Source organism: Anopheles stephensi, chromosome 2 (assembly GCF_013141755.1).
Source record: "Anopheles stephensi strain Indian chromosome 2, UCI_ANSTEP_V1.0, whole genome shotgun sequence".
In the NCBI taxonomy this organism is placed as follows: Eukaryota; Metazoa; Arthropoda; class Insecta; order Diptera; family Culicidae; genus Anopheles; species Anopheles stephensi.
Window position 1 is genome coordinate 2,310,113 of NC_050202.1, and position 14,574 is coordinate 2,324,686.

General features: G+C 45.3%; 1 protein-coding gene across 6 annotated transcripts in view; it reads left to right on the forward strand.

Annotated features, from left to right (window-relative positions):
• LOC118503088 (calpain-11-like) overlaps window positions 1-14,574 on the forward strand; it is a 36,523-nt gene that overhangs the window by 5,579 nt on the left and 16,370 nt on the right. For 2 of the 6 annotated variants that reach the window (XM_036035972.1, XM_036035978.1), the window contains exon 2: window positions 391-1,219. In XM_036035972.1, coding sequence (XP_035891865.1) covers window positions 1,162-1,219 — 58 coding nt within the window. In that variant the 5' untranslated portion in view covers window positions 391-1,161. The remainder of the gene's footprint in view (window positions 1-390; window positions 1,220-14,574) is intronic. The other 4 variants (XM_036035973.1, XM_036035974.1, XM_036035975.1 and 1 more) reach the window with 3 other exon arrangements.

The window sequence follows — 14,574 nt, forward strand, 5'->3', positions numbered from 1 at the left end:
CTCCGGTCCGTGTGGGCTGTGTGGGATCGGTTTTCGGATCGGAGCGTTTGTAGCTGAGGAAATTTATGATATGCGGGCTCCTTCGTTTTGGCTTTTCGGTTACGTATGTACAGCGAAATGTGTACCAAATTCTGGCGTTCGTTAGGTTGATTGATTGATGGCTTTGGGAGCAGCGAGGAGGCTTCGGTAGCGTTTCGTTAGCTGGCGTCCGTAGGACGAGAAAAATGATCATGTTTCGAAGATCGAAAAATTTAAATTACAAGCTGTAAATCGTTATCGGTTCTCTTCGTAGCATTTAGTAGTCGTCGTGTGAGTTAATTCTTAATTCATGAAGTTTGGTGCCGTGACCAGGATACTTATCAATAATCTCATTTAATTGTATTTCCCTAGCATAGCCAGCACGCAAAAAAAAGCGTAACACTATCCCTCCAGTGAGATTAACAGTGCTAAACAATTCTACAATATTGACCTTCCCTAGTTTCCCGGACCTTCGCTTCCCCACATCGCTCCCCACATACCGGTGTTCTCTATTCGTTGACTCAAGTGTAGTGAAGCTGCGAGATGTATGCGCACATCATCCCCATTACGAAACATCTCTACGGCACGTCTCGTGAAACGGCATTTTAGTACTGGAAATCCAATTTCCCACCCCCACCCTCCCGTTCCAGTTATCATCCTTCCTGGGACGAACTGCTCCAGTCTGCTCTAGTTCGTGTTCGCCAGTGATCGCCCAGAATTGTGGCTCTAGTGCAAGTGTGTGTTCCATGTGTTTGTGTGTGTGTGTGAGGCTGTGTTTTGGAAGGAAAAATCAGTGCCGAACATGGTGGCCCGGATGTTCCGGATCCGGCTGCATCTAGAAGTGGAGCGCAAAGTGTACTGATGTGCGACGTTCGTGTTGGTGCGCACCGATTGCGAAATAGAAAAAATTAGCATGCCGCGTGTGTTGGTGTGCGCGTAGTTTTACCAGTTCGATTACGTGCTGTGCGCAATTGGTTTTGCTGCGTAGTTGTACAGAGAATAGTGAGGGAGAGAGAGAGAAGTGAAGTTGGTGGTGTAAAACAGCATAAAATATAATCGCATATCGCACATCGCTGGCGAGCTTTGTGTGTTGTGTGCCGGTTTTGTTTTGTCTTGGGAGAAGAGGAGCATTGGAGCAGCAAGATGCCTGCCGGTTTTAGATCAAACGGACATATACCACATCCTGGAAATGGACACATTAGTAAGTAGAAAAATGGAGTTTCCAGTAATTTCTCATCATTTCCAATGTCATCATCAACATTGTTCTAAAAGACACTTTTTGGACATTATTTGAAGAATCAATAAGGTCTATCAAGGACGTACTCAGTTGCTTGAGGATTTTTGGCTATGTTCTGCTGTATGTGATGCCCAGTATCAACAAGCTAGGATCAAACAGTTAACTTTGGTTACATTTTGTCAAGAAAAATTCCGAGACTATCCGGACCCTTCAAATTCTGTCAGGAGACACGATCAGATGTTCTTAATGCACCAGGATGTTTCTGTGAAGAGTCAATGTCAAGTCTAGTCTCTTATGCCACAAATTGAACGATGGAGGTAATCTAAGGCCAACAAAGACCATTCATACTATACCTCGTGTAAGCCACTTTGGATAAAGAGCCTCGTTCTTACCGAAGGAGCGTCTTTCAAGGGGCTTATCCTTTCCAAGCCTTTTCTTTATCACGACCTAGCGTCCACTAGGGCAGTCTGGTGGAGAAAGACCAGAAAAACAGTCCTCTATGCCCCTGGACGTATACGTATACGACGTAATAACAAGACTCTAGATCTTTTGTTGATTGTATAGACCGGGACTTATTGTTGCTTTCATCAAAATTTCGGAGAAACTGAGTCTCCGACTAAAAATTTCTCAAAATGCTCTACAATATCTCCATACTTAATAATTGTTGTGTTGATGCTATTAGAATCACACAAATAAAACGAATTGTTTGCGATAATGCAGCTCAATCCTAGCTTCCAAAACAACATCAAACACGCTGCTATAAACTAGTCAAACAGACGGCTGCTGTTTGCCGGCTGCTACGTTCCAGGGCCAAAACGATAGTTTTACAAATGAGGATCATTTAAATATTTTATAAGCACGCGAAAATAGCGCAGAAGAAGCAAACCCCAAAGACCCCAAGCGACAACAAAAAAACAACGTCTCCCAACGCTTGGATTACGAACCGAAGCTTGATGTCATTTAGCAGTTTTTTATGTTTTTGTTTGGATTTTTGTGTTTCCCTGTTTTTCCTCTGTCGGATGCCTGCGTGTTCCATCCATGATGATTGAAGTGATGATTCGGTTGTGATAATTTTGTCCCGCGAGTCCATGTCTGCGTGAAAAGCGTCTCTTTTTTTTGTGGGGTGTTCCGTCTCGTAAGATAAACGTTTCTCTCGGCTGGCTGGAACCACGTGTGAAGATATAAAATTAAGATTTTTACGACACGGCTCACCGTCGCTCAGCGTGTGTTGTGTTCTCCTTCACGGTTGGCGTGGCTTAGCTGAAAGTATATTAGACTGGAATATTTTATCGTATATCAGTGGGGTTAACCTTGGCCGCGAGGGCTCATAATGGTGGCTGACATTCCTCAACCAGTCAAATGGCCCATCCCTGACTCGCTTGAGATGACTCAGTTTATTTTCTTCCACACACCGCGCAAGAGATGTGTTCGGTCAGATCAGCTGGTCGGTCCTGCAGAGCGATCCCGACGTGGATCCATTTCATACTAATCCATCATTCGATTCGCGCGCTCGTGTGACGGAACCACCCAGGGCTGGATGATTGGGCTCGTAAAGTTTGTGTTATTAAACAGCCCCCACAGATCCGATCGCTCCGTTTCAATGTGTCGCACTATTTCGTGTTCTTCGATTAGCATCACAGGGTAAAGCGATCGGGCAGATCTGTGATTCTGTTCTCCCTGTTTCGCCATCAGCGGAGATAATTTCTATAATTATTCGTCCACTCGCGCGCCCTCCGGGTCCTGGGGTCTGGAGCTGATGCTAATGCTTTGCCATGCTCTGGCTGGTAGCAACTGATCGATCTTCATCCGCTCCGATAGATTACGGGGAGGGAAAAATCGATCAATATTATAAGCCACCTTCGCCGATTTCACCTCCTTCGACAGGAGCTATTTAGTGCGACTTGCGCAATCAACACGCCCGTGAAGGTTTGGTTCCTTGGCCGGCGTCGTCGTCGTCGTCGTCGTCGGACCAAAACGGATTCCAAACGTGATGTGGGAGAAAAGGCATTAGTAGGCTTCCCGCTTGTTCGATACAAACTTTCTACCGAGAGTCTTGTCTGATGTGCTGCTGAGATACTTCCTGGTTGTCTCGACGTTTCCAGAGCGTGCGATAAATGACTTAATTTATTGAGGTGTGCTTCGAATCGATGCCATCGAAACAATGTGGCAGCAAGCTATTACATATCGCGCTGTAACACCAAAGAGGTGTGTCTGGCAGTATGCAATCACTGATACGTCTAGGATCTAGCCAGTTTTAATTTTTTTTGCAACCGACTACCAGGTGCTTTGGGTATTTCTGACCCAAGGACTCAACTCCTAAGATCTCTGAATGTCTGTTGTGAATAAGTGTTCTGATTCAGTTTAGAATCGAATCGAAGAACAGTCAAATGATGATAAATATGATTTCTACGCGTGTCTTTTGTGTGGCGGAGTTCATACATTTCGCTTGAAGCTGCTAGTAAATCACACCCAAAATCCGCACCCACCAAAAATATTAATTTTAATAACCCATTTGTTTTCCGATTATGATGAGCGTTCTCCTTGCGTTCACCTTCATACGCACACACACACACACTAACGCTCAGCACACACGGTTCGATTATTATAGAAATCAATTAATCAAACGTAATTCAATGGGACGTCTGACAAGCCGGGCCGGTTCAATTTCGTCCAGGGCCGGGGCCGCCTTACCGAACGATTCCAAAATTCTTCCACGAAACCGCGTGCGTGGTAAGCGATATTACGAATTCAACCGACGTTCTTGTCCCGTCTCGTCTCGATCGATGCATCCGTCTGTGACAGAACAATATAAATTTAAAAACAAACAAAACATCACCGCGCAAAATTTAGACGACGAGAACGCAGAGTTCTGGAGTTGAGACGTCTTGGCTGTCGTGGCTGTGTTCGTGGCTTGCGGGCGCGTTAAAGTCTTTCATGTAAAATGCAAAATTAATTGCTGCCGTGGGGTCCAAAAATAAATCCAGAATACCACATAACGTGCTTCAATTATGTTATTATAGGGTGGCTTCTTTCAGTGGAATTCTTGCACCTCTTTTGCTGTTTTCCCAACAAGGAAACGTTCAATTTTTTAAACTCCTCAACATCCCCAACGAAAGGGCGACAGAGAGAGAGAGAGAGAGAGAGAGAGAGAGAGAGAGCCACATTCCTAGCACCTCCCCCCTGGAGCAAAGATTTGGGAGTTTGCTTTGCCACACTTTTCACATCCCTCGTTCGTATGACGACAAAGACACACCAACCAAAAAAAAATCGAAGGTCATTGTCACGCTGGTGCGGGTGCGCCCCATGTGTTCGACCGCCCGAGGCGTTTGGGAAATTAGTGCGACGACATCAAAACCGCAACCACAACCGGGGCGTGCGCGCGCGTTCGGTCGTTCGGCTCGCTCGCTCCCTATCCGAAAACCCCTAAATGCCGCATCATAATTACACGCAAATTTGTCATATTTCTTAAGCATTGTTTAACACACACACACGCGTGCGTGCGTACGTACACACAACATCCGTGGGCTTACAATGAGCCGTAGAACCATGGGGAAGTAAGCGATTTACGGCCTGGGGGTTCCAAAAATGGAGCGCAAAAATGAGGAAATCGTCAATTCGATGTGGCAGGAAGATTGTTCAGGAATGTTCATTGATTTGTCTTATTTATTGTCGACCGATTTATCTTCGCGTACACAAGTCATTTTTTTGTTTCCCGGTGAGTTGAGGTTTCTTAGAAAATAATGCTTAGAAAAATCTAGGACAGCGTGAGACTCTTCTAGATGAAGCCAGTTAAAGGCTCAGCTAGAACTTACATTATCTTGAAATTAAAATCCGATAATGAAAACAAAGGAGCTGATGGATCCACCAGTTCCTCACGGCTGACTTGAAGAGTATGGAGACTTTGATACCGAATTGATATAAAATAGAACCTATTGGCTGTTGTCATTGATAATGGAAGTTGCCAGAAGTTCAAAATAAGTAGTCTCTTGTCTGGAGTTAGGCTTGGATTGTTTTTGAGATGTCAACAGAAACTCTTTCATGAGGAATCATCATTCAATTATCCATATATTCTCTAAAAATCTCTCAACATGCCTTAGTAGCCTTTTTTTGGCCAAATCTCAATCAGAGGACTATACTCCATCGTTTCGATTCCAAAGCGCTGGATCAACTAACCAACAAGCTCACAAGTGTAGTTCGGCGAGTCGAGTTGTACACGTTAGTTGACATCAGTGCTGGATAGTTTACAGAGTAAATGCTGGGCCAGTTTCAATTTTATTACGATATTTTATTACTCTTATTTATCCTTTACCTTGAAAAGAAAAATACACCGTACTTTTTAATGTGAAATGTTTAATTATTCTCTCACGATAAAATTATCAATTAAATATTAACTATCTCTCCAACTGGCTTTTTTAATCGTAGATTCAAATTTCCATCATCATCATCTGCCGAGAAATTCCAATCCAATCCAATCCTTCTCACGTCCCTAGATGCACCTGGCACTTTGGTGCACAGTTATTTGCTTTGCGGAATGTGTCTTTGCTCTCTCTCTCTCTCTCTCTCTCTCTCTGTCTCTCTGTCTGTATCAAAACAATCAGCACCGGTATGCGAATGGATGTGCATCCTTCCTTTAAAGGGCGCTGAGGGCGCTAACATAAAACGGAGACGTTTTACGAGCGCGAAGTGGCATAAACTGCGAGATCGTAAAGTGACCACCGCCGCGAACGTGATGATGCACCCTGTGTGCGAGAGATCAGGGATCCGTAATAGGGTGATTTGATTGAATTTTGCCGATGATGCTGGATCGTGTAATCGGGTTGGGTAATTATCACTTTTCACATTCCCATTCGAACCGTTCGGGGTTGGCACGCGGGTTCAGGCTCAGCGGGAACAGGCACTCGACGACGACTTTCTTCTTGTCGTCACGATACAGCTCAATCGGGCATCTTAATTGTCGACCAAAGGGAAGCGACCATTTACGACTGCAATTTCTACCGGAATCGAGAGCGATTTGAAGGCCCAACTCGTCTTCACTGTTGCGTCGTGTGTTGTTGTGCGGGTCAATTTCGTGATCAATTCCGGTTGGCTCGCTTTGTTTTTGTGTGACTTTTTTTTCTTCTTACATGCAGGGAGCAATTTTCCATGCAGTCACACAACGACATACACATGGCACACGTGAATACACATAGGTCGTGCTACTCGTGCACATCCTCAAGGCCAGGTCGGCCTTATTTTCCGTCTAATGCAGATCAGTCGAGTCGCATGTCGATCGTTTTCTATTTCTAAATCACCGCTAAAAGCACCATGATCGGGTTGTTGATGAGGAGAAAATATGCAAATTATGCTGCCAGCCGGGTACAGCATAGGTGATCCATGGTGACTGCAAGAGCCAGACCAGACCCGGCGGTGGATGCGAAACGGAAGGAAGCACATATGTCTAATGTATGCAAATTAGCATGTACTGGGAGGTTGGGAAAAAAAATGTAACACCAACAACAGCATGTTTTGTTGTTTTGTAAACACACTCACACACACACGAGGGTGAGCTAAAAGTTACCTCGTATTTTAATGCTTATGCTAAATCGAAACCTTTTCCTTTATTTCTTTTGAGGACATTTGTCTCAAAGGGAGGTTAATGACAGATGAGGATTTATTTTATGACCAGTAAAACTCACTCCTCTCACTAAGCTTTTGCTCTCCAAAAAGCCAAGAAACTTGTCATCCTAGCTACGTTATCGTGGCGCATTTACATCGGCATCGGGATGAATCTATTTTCCAGCGAAAAAAAAACCTCGCCGACTCGTCGAAACCGTCGTCCGGATGTCGTCCGGTTATCAGCGACGTAAATCGCGTGATCACTCTTCTTTTCCTTTGCCGTCGCCGCCCGGATCCGGAGCCTGCGAGCATCTTAATCGCACGTTGGTCCCTCCCTCCCCCCTCCCCCAGACCGGGACCAAATGGAAACGAAAGTGGAAAGTTGTGACCTCGCCCGAAGGGGGAATGCAGGTTGACGATGCTGGCCTGTTGCTCTCTAACGCACCATCGAAAGAAATTGTCTCGATCGTCGAAGGAAGGGCTCGGCTTTTGATCCAGTTTTCTCCACGGGGAGTTCGCGTTAAACCGGCCAGCAGGAGGGATAAGAGACGACCGAAGTAGACGACCCCAAATGGACGACCCTCTTCGGCTGACCTTTTTCACGCGCCGGGGCCAGGGTTGATGATGATGGTGGTGTCGTTGTCGTCGCCGTCGTCGTGCCTTCGACATGGTCTCGGGTCGTACGCGATCAATCAGTGACGTTCGATGGAGGTTAACAATCGGGCTGCTTAGCGTGTGAAAATTTGAAGCATTTTTTTTTCTTCTTTCGGGGGGACCCAAAAATGGGCAGACAGGCTTCAGGGCAAACAGTTAATTGTGCTTCGATGCGCATTTTCCGGTCCACTCATTCGGGTCGAGAAAGCTTCTCCGGATTTGGGGTGTGTTGTTTAAGCTTGGGGACATGCTGATACTGTGTGTTTAGGGTGTTATCATGTTTTTGCGTGGGTTTTATCACAAAAATGAGGTCCCCTGTCGTTTGAAGGTACTCTTGTAGGCTTAATCAATACTTTATGTGATATGCGAAAGCGCAGTCTAGAGGAATTGTGAATATCGAAGAACTGTTGATAAATTTAACGAGTGTTATTAAGTAGGTTTGATGGGTATAAAAAAAGGATGTTTACAGGGTTTCAATCCTAATACTAGGACATCTGAATTACTCAGGGAAATGTTTCTAAATAAAAAGGGGAATATTGAATGTGCGCTGTGGAACTTTGCAACCATAGAAAGGAATATTTCAAACACTTTATTTGCAGTGGAATTAGGTGTGAATCAAGTAAGTGATAATTAAACTTACATTTCCTTTTAGCTTTCACAATTTATCAAACTTAATGCATTAAATAGTCCTCGCAGGAATTCTTAAGAATATGTTAAGCTCTTTCATCGATCGAAACTCTAAACCATCCCATACCGCTCACGTGACGTAAAGCAGAAAATAGAAAAACATTACCTAACGCACGCCTGTAACAATACGAAACGCTTTGCCCAGATAACGAGCCTTGTGCCGAACCGCTCCGAATAATAATGCTTCAGCTATTTGAACCAGTCTTTCCGAAAAGCCAATCGCTTTTGAAGAGAGATAATTTGTCCCTCTGGTTGAAGAAATACCACGCGACAGGTTGCCCCGGCCTTTCTTCTCACACCGCCCCTCCCGGCGCCAGATCATTCTGGCTAATGATTCTAAACTACGTTCCCTGTACCGGCGCGAACATCGACCACTGGAACGAAGAAGAAAGAGGAGGTGCGATGGCAAAAAAGTGGGTCATACTTTCGAGGCCAATTTTCCGTTCACAAGCGATCAACCGCCCAAGGTTTGCATCTTGGGAAGTTTAAGCTGAAGTCGGCCTTAGAATTGGAGAATGGTGGTGCGCTTTGGAGACTGTGCGCTTCATTTGGCCTACTTGGGCAGGGTAGGGTTGTGTAACTCATAAATAATTCCCTTCACCACTAATCCCACCACCAGCCAGTAGGATGCCGGGTTTCGGATGGCACTACACAAATTGGGAGAAAATTCATTCGAATAAGGGCACCCGGATGAGTGTCGGACCGGGATGGAGGGTGGGTTCATGGCAGAAAAGAAATTTATACTATACGACGATTTACACCCGTGGATTCTTTCGGCTCGCTAGTGGATGCTCATCGGCAACATTAACGCCCAGACTCCCTGAAGGGATGAATGGGTCTTTTTCGTTCGGCTGCAGACTCCCAAGCGCAGGGTAGGAAAAAATCCGATAATTAATAGAGTTAGTACTGCTGCGGGTGCCACGTGTGGCGGAAATGGGTGGCGTGAAATGGAGCCTCCGAACGCTTTACCTTTAACGGCTCATTTAAGCCTTCGCTTTAAGCCGGCACACCAAGCTCTAGGTCAGGTCGGGCCGTCACCGGCCGTCGAAAGGAGCAGCACCTTGACGCTAATTGATAAATAATAATCGCCTACCCTGCTATTGGCGACTCTCCATTGGATGCCAATTTGTGGCAGGAATGTGCGTGAGTGAGCGCAAAACCGCAAAAAAAGCCAAATACGAAATGGTGCACACACGGGATGGCACAAATTTGTCACGAGCAAACGATGCGAATCGCCTATTTGCACCATTTCCGTCGATCGCGATTTGATCAGCTCTCGACCAGACACACACACACGGTTAATGAGCCACCCGAAAGAGAGGTTTTACAACCACAGCGAGATTTTTCAGCTGTTCCTTAATAAAGATAAAAACAATGGGAAAAGATTAGCCGCAAATTAGCAAGTCAAAAATGAGACACAAAAAAACACACAACACAGCACAGCTCAAAAGACATCAACGCCACCGCAAGTGACGAACCCTGTTATTCGTAGCGATTTTCACTTCATCAAACGATCAAAGTAAAAGCCAGTCGATCTTCAAGCCCGGCGTTTCGCTCGATGCCCTACGGTGGTGATACGGTGACGTGATTGTCAATCAAACTGCAGCAGCCCCAGTCCTCCTGGAGTGCAAAATGGTGTGCTGCAGACCCCGTTGTACCGGAACGTCGGTGTAGACAGCGCTGCGCTGCTGTGATAGGAGGTCAGCTTTCTTCTTCTACCGGGTGGGCTCCCCGTGTGTGGAAAGCGCCTGTCCGCGGCCGGGAAACTCAATGAAGAGTGAAAATGGCACACGGTGTCTCTCGGTGTTGCCGCTAGAACAATGCGCTTTTGTGCTCGATGCCACCTTCCCTCCAATCTCCCGCCCTGTCCCGTCCGCTCCCTGTCAGATGCGTTTTGTGCAGCTCTTTCTCCTGCTCGTCGTTTGGTATGTAGTGCAAGTGCAATGCACACATACTCTGGCGCTGCATAATGCTAGTGGATGAGCGCAAAAAAACACAAACTACACGGGATGCGCATCGGGTTGTTGGCCCATTTTCTTGCCTCCTTTATGTGCCCCTTTCTCTGGCGCGCGCGCGCGCACTTACGTTCTCCCTCCTTGACTCTCCCTTCTCGCTCTTCCCTAGGCCTAGGCTATGGGGTACCACCCGCCACGATTTGCCGCACTAATTTGCTTCGTTTTATTTCTGGTCTCTTGCCACCTGCTAGCCGTTGCTTAGATTTGGCGCAAACCAACTCAAACAGCCCTTAACCAGCTTCGCCAAAGGTTCCCCTGGGCGGCTGACCAACACTAATGCACAAATTGTGCATCAACTGCACATGTACAGAGAGAGAGAGAGAGAGAGGAAAAAGGGGGTCAGGAAGGAAAAATTATGCCATATTAGACTGGGCTTAGCTTTTTCTTCCCTTACAAGAACAACGGTTATTTATCGCCCGCTGAATATTCATGCCACAATCAGGGTTACGATAAGGCGAAGCACATTTTTCTCCCCCATATCTTCCATCCTTTTCTTCCATTTTTTCCGGGCGCATGTGTGTGTGTGCCGGGAGAAGATATTTAATTTTCCTTTCTTTGCGTAAAACTCATCGCGCTTATCATTTGGTGCGATATCTCTCGCGATCTCATGGCGCGGAGGGTGGCACCATTTTATCATTTTATCCACCAAGCTGACGATGTGTGCTGATTGGCGCGATGTAGGGTGAAATGCATTCAGCGGAACATTCCTGCTTTTCCTCATTGTGTTTTCCCGCGAAAGGTGTCGGAGTTATGGGTGCGAGCGGAATTTGTTTTGGATGTACTTTAAACTTTATTGAAGTTGGGTTGCGCACATGTACGGCAGTAAATCATTTTGTATAATAACATGCTCGTTTTGAAAGATGATTATGATGGGAACATTTAAATTTTACGCAAATGAGTAACGTTCAAGAAATGTACGATGAGAGCTAAGGTTGGCTTCAATTGTTCCGGGAGCGTTCGTAGCTTCTTTGAAAGCTTTGCTCATTAGAATTCATTTAAGTTCTTTTTAGAATCAAAAGGTACTCAATTGTGAAATTTAAATTGGAAGTTACACCACTTACTAATGACACTTTGTTAATGAATACTACTATTCCTAAAACTTTTATTTAAATTTAAACAAATAAAATAAGCATCAATGACGGCTCCAAAAATTAAAAACGACATTTTTACCCTTAAAAAAGGAGCTTGCAGACATAAAACGGACTTAGCTGCCGCTTCTGAAACAATTCGTTTTTACAACCCCAAAGCTAAATGTCATCAAAACGGCCTATCAAAAGCCAATGTTGCCAATAAAGCAAAGTCGCACTGGAAAGCTTTCAGCCGTAGATTTGATTATAAATTGCAAAATTAGTTGCCCTATTAAATAGACCAACAGACAGACCCGCCGCTTTTTCCCCAAACCGCAAGCCAGTTCTTCCAAATTTGGTGAAAAGCCTTTTCCCATAAGGATCACTTTCCATCGTGTTCTGTTGCCTGTCGGCAAAGAAGAATCATTACACGGGAGAGAACGAGCGTCGATTAAATCCAACCCGTTTGCTGCTTCGCCAAAGTGGAATGTCAATGGCTGGAGGCGAAACTTTTAATGTCTTTCTCTAACCAAAAACGAAATCGAAAACACAGGCTACATAAAAACGCTCGGCCGAAGGTGATATTATCGTACGTTGACTTCGGTATATCCAGATAAATAATCAAACGTTGTCCAAGTACGGCCGGGTTCGCTTCTATCCTGTCCATTTTTGGGGGGACACACTCTCGTACACACGCACACCATGCGACTGGGAGTTGCTCGGGAAGATCGTCTTCAGGCCGCTGCAGGTCGCCCCGCGCTAAGTCGCTTTAGAGTTTGGAGTTTCGAGTGGCTCCAGGAGTCCGTCTGTCACTCGTCACGGCCTACACGGCCGGCGGCTGACGGTCTATATGTGGAAGCCCGAGAGCGTGGCATTAGATGGGAACGGTTCGTGATGAGCTCGAGTGACTGGGCCAAGAACAACACCACACATTGTCAACAGCGATCGCTCACCCACATCGCCCCACCACACTTGTCCACCTGTGCTCCACCGACCTCCACTCTGTTCGCCCCCACCAGTCGTGTGCAAGGGAAAGGCGTTTGCCGTTCTCTCGATGGGAACGAGCGAGTAGGTGTAAATGATACATTCGCGAATTTCTAGCCGCGCATCGGGCTGCTTAAGAAACAGCACACTCGAACGATGCTGGAGACGGATCGCCACCGTTTCGTGCTCTTGTGATCTCTCGCTAGGAGCAGAAGAGACCCCCGAAGAAACCACCCCATCTCTGATTTATGCACTCGACAGATTACTCGACCTGGGCCTGTGTTTGGTCGTTGTTTGTTTGTTTTTGGTTAGTTTTTGCTTCTCCATCACTCTCTCGCGACTAGTTGTCTAGCTGGCTGTTATCGGTGATTGCTTCCTTTCCGAGCGTGGTACACATGGTTATTTATTTGTGTGTAATTTGGTCTCACCTTTGGCGGTGATGATGGAGGGTGGGTAAGGGGGAGAAGAAAGTCACCCTCAGGGGTGGCAGAGGGAACCGTCCCATCGGTAATAGGTGGCGGCACATCAAGCGGTTTAGTTTGTGACGAAGAAAAAGCGTTATTTTCCTGGTTTCTGCTCACGTAAGCTAATGTTACAGAGATAGGGGAAGGTTGTTTTAAGTGTGGGAAAAATAGAGTAAAGTAGATGCTGAAACGGTTTTTTATTTTGTTTCAAAGATTCTACTTATTTTAACGTATAGTTTGAAGTTGAATGCATTCTTTTCCCAAATATGTTATCTTGTTTGCTGGGTAAAGCTCAAGCATTTTCATAGTTAGGTGTTCCAGTGTGCTTAATCGTTTTAAGGTTTAGCCAACAGTCGTCAACCAATATACGGAATAACGAAAAAACGACGGTAATGCTTCTATAATCATAAGGAAATCCTTAACATGAATTTTCAACCTTTCAAAAACACTTTCAATATCACGGCGCAGAAAATGATCGTGTTTAATGGTTTACTAAAAGGCACAACGATAAGGAAAAAAGGGAAAGGCCTTCATTTTACAAAACCCACCATCAAAAAGCAATAAAAGTTACGTGTGAAACAACCCAAAAGCATCCGATTACCGATGCTCACCCATAAACCAGATACCCAAGCCCCGAACCGCTCATGATGGAAGATGTATGGGGTATGGTAAATAAAATATCAATTTATTTGCAATCATTACACCGCATCAACAACGCGCACTGTGACCGATGTGACATTTTATTCACCGAAAGCTCAACCAACTACGACACCGACAATATAATAGCATTTCTTCATTTCCGCCGGCTTTTAACTTTATGGTGACAAATGACCTCTTCGCCCACCGAACGAGCGCACAATTTAACACTTTGTTTGTTGCTAAAATGGCTGGCGAATAAAAAAAACACACACTTCACATCTTTACCTCTTCCGGCATAAGGCTTTGCAGATAAAAGCAAACCTGTGTTTAACCCATGCTCGGGGGTGGAATATAAGGGCGAATGAGAGAGCGAGAGAGAGAGAGAAATGAAGCAAAATTGCGATCTAACTTTATGCCCAAGATTGGGCAGAAAAATATCTCATAATTGTATGACAAAAGTGTGTGTGTGTGTATGTGCTCGCACACAATTAGTGTCAATTTTTCATAGCTCGTTCGACGCATTTTCCCCTCGAGTTTTTGCCTTCTTCCGTGGGCTTCCGTGGGTTGGATGTAGTTGCAGTGTAGGGAAAGAAAAAATTGCTTAACCAACCTTAACCCTAGCTGCATCTGCTGCAACAGGGTGGGAGGCCAGTGCAATTGCTTGCATAAAGTGCCGCACAAGATGGGCCTTTCTGTCCCGACCGACTATTGTGTCATTTGCGATCGATTTTATACGAGGGAGGTTGGGTTCATTAGGCTGGGTGCTGGTGGGCGATCCGTTCTTTTTGCTTTTGGTAGACCAGTGCTTGTGAAGGAAGTTTACGCTTCACGCTCGTGGCAATTAAAAACCTCGGATAGGGTCAAGGTGTGAATGCTAGTGCCGGGTAATGAGCAGAGTTTTAATGTCGTTTTTTCAACTTCAAAACCAACCTACAATCTGCCTTAAATCATCAGCCTTTTAAATGCCTTTTGCTAATAAAACCATCATTATCTGGTCACCATCTACGGGTCAGCGGCGATATCGATGTCTTCTTCTGGTTCGCTTAACCTAATTATTACACAAAACCCCAAACTGAAGCGTGAGCCGGTCCTACTTTTTTACTCGAATGGAAAGTTCCATAATTTATCGTTCTTGTCAAACGAATTCACAATCAGATGAGCTTGATAGGTCTCGTTTCGTGTGATAAAACAATAGTCAGGAAAACAATCTACTC